This window comes from Numida meleagris, chromosome 8 (assembly GCF_002078875.1).
Source record: "Numida meleagris isolate 19003 breed g44 Domestic line chromosome 8, NumMel1.0, whole genome shotgun sequence".
NCBI lineage: Eukaryota > Metazoa > Chordata > Aves > Galliformes > Numididae > Numida > Numida meleagris.
The window spans coordinates 1,397,982-1,413,140 of NC_034416.1; the positions used below are offsets into that span (position 1 = coordinate 1,397,982).

General features: G+C 48.8%; 1 protein-coding gene and 1 long non-coding RNA gene across 3 annotated transcripts in view; one reads left to right on the plus strand and one right to left on the minus strand.

Moving 5' to 3' along the window:
- LOC110403162 overlaps positions 1-15,159 on the minus strand; it is a 50,958-nt gene that overhangs the window by 19,188 nt on the left and 16,611 nt on the right. The window lies entirely within an intron of this gene.
- On the plus strand, positions 1,465-15,064 carry LPAR4 (lysophosphatidic acid receptor 4). Of its 2 annotated transcripts, none has more exons than XM_021406068.1 (2): positions 1,465-1,840; positions 12,698-15,064. In XM_021406068.1, the coding sequence occupies exon 2, from the start codon at positions 12,851-12,853 to the stop codon at positions 13,895-13,897; it is 1,047 nt and encodes a 348-aa protein (XP_021261743.1). In that variant the 5' UTR covers positions 1,465-1,840; positions 12,698-12,850; the 3' UTR covers positions 13,898-15,064. The 2 variants fall into 2 exon arrangements, with proteins under 2 accessions (XP_021261743.1, XP_021261744.1); XM_021406069.1 differs by lacking the exon at positions 1,465-1,840 and adding an exon at positions 1,884-2,685.

Consider the following 15,159-nt stretch of genomic DNA (forward strand, 5'->3'; position numbering starts at 1 on the left):
GTGGCAGAAAGGGTAAAGGCATGTGTGCATTGCTCTGTGACGGGGATGGGGGCAGGAATGCATGGCTCTGGGGACATTATTTTTCTCTTTACATTCCAGAGGGGAAGAGGTGCCTTTTTTTTTTTTTCCTTTTAATGATGTCTAGAGGCTGAAGAGAAGCATCATGGGTCAGCCTAGAGGTGCAACTGCCCAGCTCCTCGTTCTGGCTGCAGCTAGCAGAAAAACGTGCTCCTTTTTCAAGAAAAAAACCCCAAATCCACAAAAGCAAAGAAAATGGGAGGTGACCGAAGCACCTGTTGGCTAAAACACTGTTAAACTCAGTGGCAGCCTTGGGTGGAGAGCGGGTTGGAATAACTGCGGTGGACAGAAGGACAAACGCCATAAAGGACAGAAATACCAACCCAAATCACCTCTTAAGTGAGAGGTAACATTATAAGGAGGAGTTCCCTGAGAGCCCTTGAAGTTCATAACAGCTGAAGACTTTTGTTAGGAGTGTTTAATTAAACCAATATCCCTAGAGAGAAAGCAAACACCCCTGACAGGTACAGCTGCTCGTTTCAATTCCAGCAGCATCCACGTTGGCACAATGGCCACGTTCTGGCCAAATACAGCACGAAGCACAAAGGTTTTGGTTTATTCTTTATCCTGTGTTTATCCGAGGGTACTCTGGCACGCTTTCAGCTTCAGCAGAACTACAGCAAGCCTCATGGCTCTGCACAGGACTGGTCCCTCAGTCCACCAAGGGTTTCAGCGTGCTCGTTCTGCATCACGGCGCAGCACACCCAGCCTCAAACCATCCAAACCACACTTCTTTCCCTAAACAGAGGGATTTCAAATGCAGACGTGTTGTTTAATCAGTCCCCACGGAGAGCACTCACACTCGCATAAGAATGGGTGCCAGGGGCTGCAAAGCTGCTGCATTATACCCGAGCAATCAGGCTTGCCTTGAAAGCAGGAAAATGCCCACAAGCCATAAAAGGCCGAAGCTGACTGCTGCTCACAAGTTGCCATTAGTTTTAGGAAGGACGGGGGAAAGTTGGCAATACTTGAATCAGAAGGGGAAGGCACAGCCCAGCCTGCTCCTCCAAGGGGCACCCCGCTGCCAGCCCAGCACGCAGGCTGCTCAGACTGGTGGGGTCTGCACCCCAGCCCTCCCCCAGCCCCTATATTCACAGTGATGCATAGCGACGCCCGTCGCCTTTGTCCATCCCTTCGCGATTTACCCAGATCGTCTCTCATCTCATCCAAAAAAAAAAAAAAAGAAAAAGAAAAAAAAAGAAAGAAAAAAAGGAAAAATGCCCCCGTGACCACGAGGGGTAGGAAACATCTGCACCTTCAGCGTTTTCAGCTGAAATCCACGCTCGCCTTTTACGGTCGCTGCAGCACCGTGACCCCTCGGAGGATGAGGTTTGCAGGCTGGAGGGAGGCTGTTACATGAGATATTCAGGAAGTTATTCGAGTCGCCTGGATAAAAGCCCGTGGCAGCTGGGCGTGCTGCAGAAGCGAGACGGAGCCCGCTGCATCAGCCACCAGCCCGAGGAATAACATTAGTTCCAGCCTCACAATGAGCTGTTTACTGGCCTTGGCTGCCTGTGGGAACGGCCAAGAAGAGCGGAGGAAAAGGACAGACAAACACAATGCGAGCGGGACGCGCTAGATGGGAGGCTGGGCTTTAAACTCGCCCTCAGGATTTCAACCCTATGGAACTGGAGAGGGCTGAAAGAGAAATAAAAGGGCACTGGCTGCTCCGCAGCGCAAACAGGCCGAGACAAATCAGCCGTCTGCTGCACTGCTGCTGCCTTGGAGATCCCCTGTCCTGGCTGGAGGGCTGATATAGAAGGTAAGAGGTAAAGCACAGCCTTAGACACTGGCTCTGCTGAAAGGCAGATCCACTGAAACGCAGCTCTGGGGCGAGCAGCACAAGGAGAAAGCAACGCTTTCCCTGCAGAAAGCAGTGCTCGTAGCTGTGCCCCTGTGTTTTTGAGAGCCTACAGGTTTCCCAGCCGGAACCTGGGGCTCTCAGAGCAGGCTGCTGGGGAACCGGAGTCCGGGGGACTCTGGGCAACCTCAGTGAGAAGTTTTCCCCGACAAAAAAAAAAAGCAAGCAGCAAACAAACACAAAGGCTTCCGAAATCCCTTTAGAAAGATTTCTCCTTCACGGCTGGCGCTGCCTCGCAGCTTCCCGCTGCTTTCCCGACTCCCACCCCCCTCCTCTCTTTTAATTTGTCATTGGAAGCACCAAGGAGGAAAAGCCGAGCTCCGAGGAGCGTCCCCCCGGCGCGGGGCCCTGCGGGCTGTGCCGGCCCCCCCAGCTGCTCCGCCGGGCGATGCTCCGCGAGGGGCAGCCCGAGAGGGGCGCGGGGCGGGGCGGGCTCTCGCTGCCATAACGTGGCCCTGCCCCACGGAAAGCTTTTCCTATAGAGACCCCCAAGTGCTGCCCGCAGACGTCGGGCCCGTTCGTGCGTCCCGCTTCCCAAGACGCGATGGCCGCAGCCTCCAGCAGTTCTGTTTCCTCTCCGAACAAAGGAAGGCAGATAGCTGCCGGGCGCTTCGGATTTTAAAGATGAACAGCGAAGTTTTAGCGGCGAGAGCGCGCAGCCCTCCCGCGTGGGACTAGCTGGGCGCTGGCTGCAGCACACAAAAAGGATCCATGGGGAACGGCAGCGAGGAACGGGTCCGAACCCGGTAAGTGCTCAGCACAAAGCCATCCCGTCCCCATCGCGTGTCAGCTCCAAGAAACGATTTGGGCCTTTTCTGAAATGTGCCAGCTCAGACAAAGCCGGGCACGGACCTCGCTGGCGGCGCCGAGCGGTGCGTTTCAATGCGGAATAGCCATGTTTTCTCCGGCCAGGCAGATCTTCCTCTCAGCGCCGTGCTGAGATTTGAGTGGAAGAAGCGAATGTTTCTGTCCCTGTTTCTGCCTTGGTGGGAGGGGGTGCCTGGAGGAGCTCCGTGTCCCAGCTGCTGCTGGGGAAGTTGTCCTAATTCACATCATAAATGCCATCGTGTCACTCCGGATGACGCTTTTCCATCCCCTGGTGTTTGGTGCAGCTTTGTGAATTTGCCATTCCAAGGGTTCTTTTCTCATACTTGAAGTCAGGGTTGTAAGAACACTTGAATATGAGCTGAAGAAAGGGCTGTGTATAAATGGGGCAAAAACTTAAACTTTCAGCTTACGATGATAACATGCTTTCAGCTTCACGTGTTGTGAGGTCTGGTTCCTATAGGCTATATTAAAAAATAGGAAATGAGTTGCATTTCTTATGCTGCAAAAGTGCAGCATTTTATTTCTCACCTTGGCTTCCATTTGTGGCTCACATTGACTCCCTTTAAACTCAGTGGCAGAATTCCACAGGAAAAAGAAATCAAGTACAGCTCTGAGCAGACAAAAATACCATTGTCAGATGTAAAATGAATGATCAATAACATACTTACAACAATCTAAAGAGACAGCTGCTCGGAAGAAATAGGACTTAACACAGCATAAATTCGCTGTGGAAGGGTTTGCAAGGATTATTTTGTTGTTTGTTTGAAATGAGAGACCTTAATCTTTCTTTGAGAGGAGACAATTGTGTGTTTGAGCATTGCTCCCCTGTAAGAACGGAATGGGAAAACCCACGCGATGGGAAGTGCAAAGTTCACATGTCGGTGATAAGGATATTCCCCCCCATAGCACTTTTTCATCTTCTTTCCCTTACTGAAAGCCAAAATAAAACAGGCAGGAAGCTAACCTTGCTATTTCAGGGGGTTCAAAGCCTATTCAATTCGAAAGACAGTCCTGGAAACATGGGAGGGAGGAAGGGTGGGGGAAGCTGAGCTGCATTTCATTTTAATCCTTTGAGACCGAAAATGAGACTCCTGCCTGGCTGGGGCTAGGGCAGCTGATAGAAATCAGTCATTAGATTCTGGAGAGAGGAAGCTGCTCTCTGCAGCTTGTAGCTTTCTACAAGTTGTAGAATTGCTCTCTCCAGCTCCCTGAAAGGAGGTTGTGCCGAGATCGGCCTCTGCACCCAGCTAACAGCGACAGGACAAGAGGGAATGGCCTCAAGTTGCACCAGGGTTGTTCAGGTTGGATGTTAGGAAGGATTAGAAAGAGTGGTGGTGCATTGGCACAGGCTGCCCAGGGGGTGGTGGACTCACCGGCCCTGGAGGCATTTAAGGAAAGGGAAGATGTGGTCCTTAGGGATGTGGTTTAGTGGGCAGTACTGGTGATAATGGGACAGCTGGAATAGATGAACTTGGATCCAACCTTAGTAATTCTATGAGCTGAGCTTGGACACAGACAAACAGAACCGATGCCTGAATGCTATTATCCACTCACTTGCATTGCAAAGTGTTGCAGTGAGACAGAAAATGCAAAGCACAGTGCCCTCCAGCTCTAAGACACAGCCCCAGTAACATCAACTGCACTGGGGCCCTGCAGCCTGCAGCGGGGGGGGGGTGCACTCCCAGCTGTGAGGTGGTTACCCTCCTCCTGCATGTGACCCCACACAAGCGCAGGAATTAAGACGGTTTCAGCCAAAGCTTCATCCAGCTCCCAGGGAAAGGGAGCAGCATAGGAGGGAAGAATCATAGACCATCCCGAGTTGGAAGGGACCCATAAGGATCAAGGAGTCCAACTCCTGGCTAAGGGTAGGAAAGGTATAAGATTTCCTGAGTTAATGAGCTAGATTCTCAGTGGCCATATTCAGCATATGCTGATACTTCTAATGCGTCTGTTCGGGCTGCAACTATCTTTGGCTGAAGTCGTATCGTTGGGCCTCCATTCACTGCTGTCTGAGTGCTGCTGGCCAGTTGTATATGGGTGACTGGTCCCAGTCTCATGGCCCACGGTCACAAGCAAGACACCAGTGAGCCACCCCATCCATGGGGCCGGAGGGGTGAGGACAGCTCCTGGAGCTCACATCCAGCCCTCAGGAGGTCTTTCCAGGTCAAGTGCATGCGCAGACTGCTCTTTTCCACGTTGCACCTCCTCCAGAAATAAGGACCTGATTTAGTCTCAGGGAAGGGGAGCCCACTGCCTTGCACAAAAGGCAAATTCTCTCCTTGAAAAGAGCATCTCTGTATTCCCAAGAACAGACAGTGGCTCTGCAAGGTTTCCTCTAATGCGCCGTCTTCTGAGCTCGGTCCCCTAAGAGCTGGTAAAGATGCACGCAGCCTCAGAGCCAAATTAGCCTGAGCTGACCCTCACTGCAAGAAAAGTTGCGGAATTGTTTGTAACAGTTTGGCTTGGTTTTATAGAAAATGCAGTCTCTTGATCTTGGCAAGTGAAACTGTGGGGCACTGACTGGTCCCTAAGCCTTGAGCAACCTAGCAATGCAGCAGATTGCTTTCTCTGTACATCACACGCTTCCACAACACCTTAAGCACCGATTAGCCAAAACTGAAGCTCTTCTTTTTAGCTAGCATCATTCCTATTCTCATTTTCTTGAACCTACAGACAGCATCCCATCTTCTAACCCAGCAAGCATTTGCTTTTACGCGGAAAATGGAAATTACGTTTATCCGTAAAAGCAGCGTGCCTTGCAGGATGTCAAAATGCCACCGCCCTTCTCTCACCTCATTGTTAGATAAAGAGATTTCCAAGCAGTTGCGTCACAAACTGCGCTCACCGGCTGAGATTTGGTGCTTCTGCACTGCGGAGCTGTTCCACGTTTATTTTCACACACCAGCGCAGCGTGTTACTCCATCTCTCTGCCTGCACAATGGCACGGCCGCACGCAGGACTGCACATCGAGGGCTGCTGGAAAGGGCAGGTCAGATGGATGGAGCAGATGAGGCTGCAGCTGCCCACACCCGCTCCTGTCAGAAGGGAGCCTCAGACCATCCTTCACACCCCAAATAATGCAATTAGAGGGAACAAAGCCCTGTTTTATTTACCCCATCCAGTAAACGAATGCGGGGCACAAATCCTCGTGCTAGAGCGACAAACAGGTTGCCTTCTGCCCTGCTGATTTCCATGGATGCGGACCTACTAGGAAACCAGCTGTCCTTGCACTGAGGTTGAGCTCGCAAAGGCTGAAACAGGCATCTGTGCTGCGGTGCTGGCAGCTGGAGGAGCAGAGTTGATGCTAATGCATATAAAGGAGAGGAAAAAAAAAGCCTATGGTTTTTGGATAAACAGAGGTGAAAGTTCAACACTGCTTTGAGCAAAGGGACTGCAGAGGAAGCAGCGCAGAGCAAGACAGCAGGCATGGCACGGGCTGGAAGGAGGACTTCATGCTGCGGGGCCGGGGAGGGCAGCAGGGAGCCGGCAGCCAGCAGCCACCAAGTCACCACGGAACTGCTGCAAGCAGTGTCCGAAGGCAAAGAAAGGAAGCTGAGGGGCAGGGCACTGGCTGGAAGGCATTCTGGAAGCGTAAGCAAATAAACCCAGTCCTGCTGTAGGATTCCCGAGCGGTTCGGGGAAACAGGACTCTTCTTTTTTATTTTTTTTTATTTTTTTTTTCCTGCACCACGCTTTGTAAATAAACAGGGCTACATCAAAGGCACAGCCACCTCCAGCACCACCTTCTGCTCCTGAGCGAAAACAACCTGTGAATCTCCGAGCATTGGGACAGGCAGCACCATGGCTTCTCATCAAGACTATTCTTTGTATCTGAACCTCCTTACCACACTCTCCATTGCACCTAGCAATGCTATTATAGCGTGAGCTTCTTGCTAAGGGGAGATCGAGAGTCCAAAGAGCAGCATTCCTACAGTCCTCCATCATCAGCCTGAGGTTTCCTTGCAAGAAAACTGTTCCTCTTAACAAAAGTAAAATAACGCAGACTTTGCTGAGAAGCTTGGGGTGAATCCCACCAATTCTGGGCTGTGGGCCAGGCCCTCGGAACGCCACAGCACTGCAAGGGTTAAATGGGTGATGTAAATGAAGACAGACATTCTCAGTGAAAACAAAAAGAGAGTCATGCCCCGAGGATCGGCGTCTGGATATGGGGTAAGGCAGTTCACTATGCTCTGCAGAAGGAAACATTTTAATTAGCTCAATACAAAACAGATACAGCACTGAGAAGTCACCACGAGCAGGAAATGCTTTGTAGGTCTCAAAGGACAGTGAGGAGACAACGGCGGTGCCGAGCAATTAAAAGGAAAAAAGAGAAAAAAGAGGGGAAAAGGAGAACGCGGTGAGGATTAGGTCTGATAGGCTCAGGTTTCCACCTCCCAGCTCCATCTTTGAGAGCAAAACCGGGGTCCTCCTGGGGAATGGGGAGGGCCAGGGCTGGTGGCAGGAGGGCAGCAGGGGCCGGAGCACTGCCACCTGCTGCCAAGGGTGGTGGAGAAGTGGGAAATGCCCCGCTGACACGGAGAGCTCTGCCTGTCCTCTGCTGAAGAGGAGTGGGAAAGCGGATGGAGAAAGCAGATGGACTGAAAGGAGCCCGTACGTAGCAGCGTGGGAGGTGTCACTGTGCCAACAGCAGAGTGCTGGGAGATGGTTTAATACTGCTATCGAAGAGCCTGGCACTGTAAGCATCAGAGTCACGAATAAGAGCCTTGCTGCCCATCTTCTGTGCTAATCATCAAACGTCATCCCCGTTTCGCCCAGCACAGCTGAGGCATTCGCTCTGTTAGATCAACCCAGCGAAGAACGGCCCTTTGAAGCTACAGAAAACTATACCTGACTTCAGTTCACACTTCTGCCTAATCCTTTCCTACTGTTGCCAGATACATCGCTTCAGATTAGTCAACGAAAGAGATGAAAGCACCTCTGCCTTCCTCACTTCCTGCAGCAGCAGCACGGTGCTCACGGGCAGCTGCTGCCTCCCATTGCCAAACCCCACCCTTCCTCCTGCTCCCACCGCACCCAGGAACTGCAGCATGGAGCACACCGGCCTGCTGGAGGTGCTGGGGAGGATGGAGAGTTCAAAGCAGCCCTGCAGGCTGCTCAGCTCAGAAGCCAGACCCGAAGGTGGCATCCCATCACAAAGCTGATGATGCTGCAGTAGGGTCTGCCAACCGTACCCGTCACCTCGCAGCGTGCCGCGAGCCCGCACCCATGGGCGCAGGGGGATGGAGCCTCACAAAGCCAGCAACAGGATTCCCCCAAAACTCCTTTCAGTTAACGCTCACAAAGTTCTCCTGGCAAACAAAACTAACCAGCAAAGCTTCTACTGAGAGGAGGCGGTGTCGATAAGCCGGGATCCCGCTGCGGTTACAGGGATTGTGAGCGGCAGAGCAGTCTGAGCTCAGCGTGAGACCACACTGCTGCATTTCGTTGTTGCTTTACCTGCTTTGAATTCACTTTTTGTGGTTTTCAAATGAATATTTGTCAGCCTTTAGTGCTAACCATTTTGGTGCTCTGATTGCCCGCTGGTGCTGCTATAGAGTTATCACAAATGATTGCTTCTGCAGCTAAAAAATGGTGGTTTCTATCCATCTATTTCACACTAAACAGCTGTGTTGTATCTCACCCTACCTACAGTGCCTGTAACTGGTCTGGAAGAAGGCCCATGGCCTTATGGCTGGGCCCACAGCTGGACTGGATGATCTTTGTGGTCACCAGCCTTGGTGATTCTATGATTACGCAGAATGATCTAAACTAACCCATGCCGTTGTTGTTGTACTACCTGGGTAACAGGGAAATAAATTCTCTAATGAATGTGGTTCTTGTCAATGGAAGGCATAAAGCGTGTGCTGTGCCTGAGGTAAATAGTTATTTATTTCCAAGCTGAGAGTCTGAGATAAAATCAAAGCACAACAAATGTTGCCGTAATCTGGAGAAATTTCTAGACAAAGCCTGGGGAAACCACCCCAAAACCAGCATCGCCGCTTTTGATCTGACAGGTTTTGGCATCAGCACCTATGAAGCCTGCCTCTCACAAGGTCAGAGATAACTTGAGCACAGATAGCGATAACCTACGAAAAGATCCTTCAGATTTGAAGCGTTCCCACTTTTGGTGCTGAAACAGCTCTGCGGTGCTCAGCCACAGAGACAAGCACACAGGATGCCCGACATGCTCCAGCAGATCAAGTTACCTCTGCCATCTTGTATTAAAAACACAGAGGAGAAAACGTGAGGACACGATGAGATGGGTGTGAAAGGAGGAGTGCCCTTAATGGAACTACAAAATAGGGTTTTGAAAAGTACTTTTTTTTACCTGAAGTTATTTTCTATCCCCTAAAAAAAACAAACAAACCCAAGAGAACAAAAGCAAAGTTGTTCAGAATCCCGCTGTGCACTGGATGCTTTGAAGACTTCTTGGGTGCAAGGAGGAGGAAACCAAAGAATTTCAAACAGGATACTTGTGTGCCAAGGGAAGCAAGGCACAGAGGTTCTCCTTTGTTTTTAGTATGTGAAAGACAGGGACTCGGCAGCAGAAGGCAAATGTGAGCAAATCCCGAGCCCCACTTTGTAACTGAAAATAAAGGGGTTACGTGAGGGACAGCTGCTGTGGGTTTGCTCATATCATCCCTTCTACAAGAGGGAATGCTGACAGCATCCCCACATGAGCCAGGCTCTCCATTCTGTTACGGTGCCACTCCTGATGGCTCGACACGTTCCTCCCCTCACCCACAGAGCCCATTTTAGACGCTGGAGTTAAAGCTTTGAGCTGCCTGAAAGATGCATTGGAAGAGATGCTTTCTTCGTACTCACTTAACTCAGCATTTATAACACACTGCTAGCTCCCCCAGCAGAGCAGCAGCAGTGAACGTGATGCACATGAAGAGCAGCATCCTGTTGCTTTAATCCTTGGTGAAAAGGAAGGAGAGTTCCTTACATCCAGAAAACCAAACCTGGGGACTGATGCTGCAGAATTTAGAGCACGTGGCTCAGTCTGAAAGCGGCTTGTCAGCTTGTCTAAACACCGCAGGGTTCGGTAGGTAAACAACACACGCTTGTATTTCCAAGACCATAACCTAGCTAGACAATTGCTGGCAGGCAGTTCTCATACAGCAGAAAAGCTGTATTTGTCCCTGTGGTTGTCTGATGCGGAGCAGGAAAAAATAACCAGCTGATGGAGCTCCTTTCCTCCTGCGCTCCGAGCATCTGGGTCAGGCTGCTGGCAGGGACCACGTGTGCCAGCAGTGAAGGTAAGGATTTCAAAGCTGTCTTTTAAACCTGCAGCGCCCGGCTGTGCTTTGAGGAGCAGCCAAAACCCCCAGTGTGTGCACAGAGTGCAAAGCGGGGCTTCCACCCCCCCCCCCCAGCACAGCGCTGTGCAGGCACCCAGTGATCCTCAAACCTCACCCGTACCAGCAGCTGGGCACACCTGGGTTCTGCACACAGCAGGAGGAAAGGTCCTTTGCAGGTTACCCTTCGGTATAAACAGAACTTGCTCCTGATGGAGATAACACACGGTCTCTTATTTTGCTGGAAGAGTTACAAGCCGAGAATTTAATGCGTTAGGCTGAGGCTGGAGCTAAGAGGCACAAGTATTCCTGTTGGAGCTAATGTTTGCTTTTGAATCTAGCCAAGATCTTGCCAAGGGGCATTTCAACTTCTAGGTGAGACTCCACTTATTTAGATTACCACATATTCTTAAAAAAAAAAAAAAAGAAAAAGAGTGCACCCTTGAAATGTTACTGCCCTCTTTGTAATAATTTTAAGTGCTCATTTTCTTAAGTCGTTTCACAACAAAGTTCATTTAGCCATAATTAAGGAGGAAAAACGCTGAGATGGATGCAGAAGCCCATAGGGGCCTCAGAACACACGGCTCCCCTGCACAGCCCACTCCTGCTGCCCACACGAGCACAAAGGAAAGCCTCTCTGTGGGCTTCCATCTCATTTCTCATTGTCACACAATCAACCGTGATCAGATAAAGGCACGTCTACCCCTGATCTGAATATCTGCTAAGGCAGGATATCGTTATCGCTGCAAAGGCGTAACACAAAATGCACGTGAAATGAGGGAAGATTTGCAGTGTTAAAAGCACGTACCAGTGCCATCTATGGAAACGACAGAGTTCAGGGAGCTCAGGGCATGCCCAGCAAACCCAGCAGGACAGCAGCGCAGCACAGAGCAGCGTTTCACCACCCAGCCAGAGAGCAGCAGGGAAGAAACCCCCCCCACCAGGACACACACAGTAGTCCCAAGTCATCTTCTGGGATGCTAAAAAGACTGAAGCTGCTCAAAGCCACCTAACGAGTGAAATGCAGGGATCCTCCCTTCCTGCCTTCACACCCCACTCATCTCCCAGGCAGGATGCTGCCTGGTCTGGGCAGCACACAGCGAGCCCCGTGCTGCCAGGGTGCGAGTACAGCCAGTCCCTGCTGCATCCCCCAGCACCTGGCAGTTCAGCAGCTGGCTCACTGACAGCACACAAGAACAATTGCTAGCGTGAGTTTTTTCCCGGTAGGAAAACATATGGAAAACATTTGATTTTGATCTGCTTGCATCTTCAATGGTCTCAATTCCGTGCTTTCTCCCCTGGTTTGTTTGTTTGCGCGTTGCCATTCCAACCTTTAACACCAGCCTGTTCAGCTACATGTTTGCTGTTGTAACCACGTTATCAATCACTTTCTGGAACAGGTCCTACAATTCACAATGGTTTCATCTCCAAGTTACTCCATAGCTGCAGTTACTGAGACGTTTCCTAGATTACAAATTACAAAAGGGTGACAAACTCTTTTGGATTCATTTTGCTGTGTTTAACAAGTCAAAGGTTCCCACCCTGGTTACCCAGCTCCACATTGCCAGGGCGTGCTGGCCGCCATGCTCCCATTCCAGCCCACATGCCCTTCTTATGCAGGTTAATGGGACTTCCCCATTGCTTCTGCTCGCAGGCCTCAAACACATAGCGTAGCCACAGGAGAATAAGATCAAGCTGCTTCAGAGAACACATATTTCCAAGAAATGGCATGCTTACTTCAACTCTACACTTCCCCAAAGCTTAGTGAATTGGGACAGAGTCTTACAAAAGTGCAGCTCATGAGATTTGCCAGATTTCAAGTTCTGAAAGGTGACAAGGAGGAGAAATAAAATGAAATCATCAGCGCAGCTTAGGGAGGATTCCTTTTTGCAAAGAATTTAAGTTTAAAAAAAAAATCCCTTCAGTAAATAATATCATTTTTGCAGAAAAATTGAAGAATATAAACCCCAGCATTTTCCCAAGTAGCAAGCATTGCCTTAGAAAGTATTCCTTGAAAAACATTTATGAAGTACAACATTCCAGTTTTAAGCTTTGAAAAACCTGCACAAGAACGCTCCTACATTCAGGTAGAAGAAAGGCAGAAGAGCACTTTGTCAGAGTAAGTTCTTAATATTTTTTCATTTAAAGCAGTTGCAAAGCCATTGAGGCTTCCTTCCTGCACAGTTCAAAGTAAACACGGATATTTTCAACTCCTTTCTGCTCTTGTCACACACTTAGATGAGCATTTGCCCGGGTGTAGAATCAAAGAATAGCCTGAATATCAGAGCCCACGATGTCTTTCCAAACACACTGGGCCAACTCCATCTCAAACTTTAAGGAAAAGCCTTTCCAGGAGGAACGCTGGAATTGGCTGCCACTCTCCTTCCAGCAGGAGGATGAGAGAGCAAAGGGGGGAAGCAAAGGAAAACCGAGTACAGTAACTGCTGTGTTCAACTTTGATAAATCCCAGTAAAAGTGGAATTTATAAAGATGTATAAGGACTGGCAGGTAAACTAATTCCTGGTCCTGTTTGCATGTTTGGAAAGGAAAGAGCAGGTACTCTCTTGCACAGACACATTGGGTGATAATAGATGGCAAGACTGATGTCTTTTCTTTCTCTCCCCTGTAGGATGAAAGGACGCACGATGAGGACATGGTAGCCAGGGTTCAGGCGACCTTCCTGGAATGCGTTTCTTCAGGAAGAAAAGAGATCACTGCCTTATTTTATGGATGTCACTGAAGTAGACTTTGACATTGTTCGGAAGCACATCACAAACTTGGCATGGGAAACCACAGCAACAACCATACCTGTCTGACGGATGATTCCTTTAAGTACAACTTGTACGGAGCCGTGTACAGCGTGGTCTTCATCCTTGGTTTGATTACTAACTGCGCTTCCCTCTTTGTTTTCTGCTGTCGGATGAAGATGCGAAGTGAAACGGCCATCTTCATGACAAACCTGGCGGTTTCAGATCTGCTGTTTGTGTTCACTTTGCCTTTTAAAATTTTTTATAATTTCAACCGGCATTGGCCTTTTGGAGATAGCCTGTGCAAGATTTCTGGTACAGCGTTTCTCACCAACATCTATGGGAGCATGCTGTTCCTCACCTGCATCAGCGTTGACCGTTTCCTTGCAATCGTCTATCCATTCCGATCTCGTACCATCAGGACCAGAAGAAATTCAGGCATAGTCTGTGCTGGTGTTTGGATACTGGTCCTCAGCGGTGGAATCTCAGCCTCGTTGTTCTCCACAACCAATGTTTCCAACACTAGCACCACCTGTTTCGAAGGCTTTTCCAAACGTATCTGGAAAACCTATTTGTCGAAGATCACTATATTTATTGAGGTGGTAGGATTCATCATTCCTTTGCTACTCAACCTCACCTGCTCTTCCTTAGTTCTCAGGACTCTCCGGAAACCTGCCACCTTGTCTCAGATCGGGACAAACAAAGAGAAAGTGCTGAAAATGATCATCGTGCACGTGGCCATTTTTGTTGTGTGCTTCGTGCCTTATAACTCCATACTCTTCTTGTACGCTCTCGTGCGGTCCCAGGCGATAGCAAATTGCTCCTTGGAGAGGTTTGCGAGGACAATGTACCCAATCACGTTGTGCATTGCAACAATGAACTGCTGCTTTGACCCGTTCATCTATTACTTCACATCAGAATCCTTCCAGAAGTCTTTCAACATAAAGACCCAGATAAAAATGGACTCTCTTTTCAAGACTGAGACCCCTCTAACAAAGACTGCGCTGCCAGCACCGCAGGATGAAATAAGTGACCAGGCCATTACAAACGGGGGAGATCCAACATCTGAATCACATTTCTAATGCCACGTTGACACATGCCTTATCCCCCATTACCTTTCAATTAACAGCAGGTGTGAAATGGTTCTTTCAGAGCATGTGGGTTCTCGCATGGTGTTAACAAATACAAGTTACTGGGGAATAACTGCACAGGTAGATAAGTTCCTATGGTGGGATGGTCCCACCAGATGTGACAGCTAAACAAAATATAAAAATCCTGGCTCTCTTTGGAGAGAATGGCTGAGTGACAACGTGTGTACCAACAAAGGAGGGAACAGAACAGATTCTTTAATCTGAGTATGCAGAACGTGCCAGCATTTGGCATTTCTTTTCCCCAGTGGTTGACATGGAACCAGTTGGGAAATACGAAGTCTAATTTTTCTTAGAGATATCTGCCAATATTTCATGCCTTCTGGAAACGCATCATCGTATGTTAACTCATAACTTCACACACTATGTATGTTTGCTTAAAGAGGTATAATAAAAGCTTTGGGATTTTCCTTATTTCACTGCAAGAGCATATGCATCCCGGCTTTACTAGATACAGGCATGTTAAGTTTACTGTATGGAAAGGTTTGGAGTGTACGTAATTCTTTTGGGAGTAGGTAGATCAGTTGCTTGATGATATAAAAAAAGCTAGAAGAGTAATTAATGATGCAGTTTCAAAGTAAGCTTCATTTTGTAAGACTAAACTGTCTTTTAATTTATTTTTAACTCTCCCTAGAGATGTCACTTAAGAGCACGTTACTGCTCTGCTGCACCTGGGCTTTTATGTCCCAGGAGATTAGGGGACTATTTCTGGTAAGTCAGCTGAAGGAAAGGGCCTGAAAGCCCACAGCTCTGGCCAGACTAAGCCTCTCCAGTGGGATAGTGTGAGGCTAAAGAACCCCGGAGTGCTGACCTTACAAAAGAGCATTTGGATACAGACAACTGGTGTCAGAGCATCCAATTAACAGAAGACATCCAATTAACAGAAGATCTTGTCAGTGATTGCCTGCTGGATTTTTGCTGCACACTCAACTAATTGAACTAGAAGGTCTCAAAGTAATTCCAGAAGAAGTTAAACAAGTTAGCCGCACTCTTCCTCATCACCGCAATGTTTTCTTGTTTTGCAATTAATTTATTACATATCCTGCATTTCCTTTTATAGACATAGATCATATAAATATATGTGGAAAGTAACTTTCTGTATATGTTGTTGCATTTGATGAGATGATTCATTTCTCCAGCTGTTGTTTCACATTTCAAGCTATCCTGACCTAAGTAGGCCAGTTCACTCTTACACG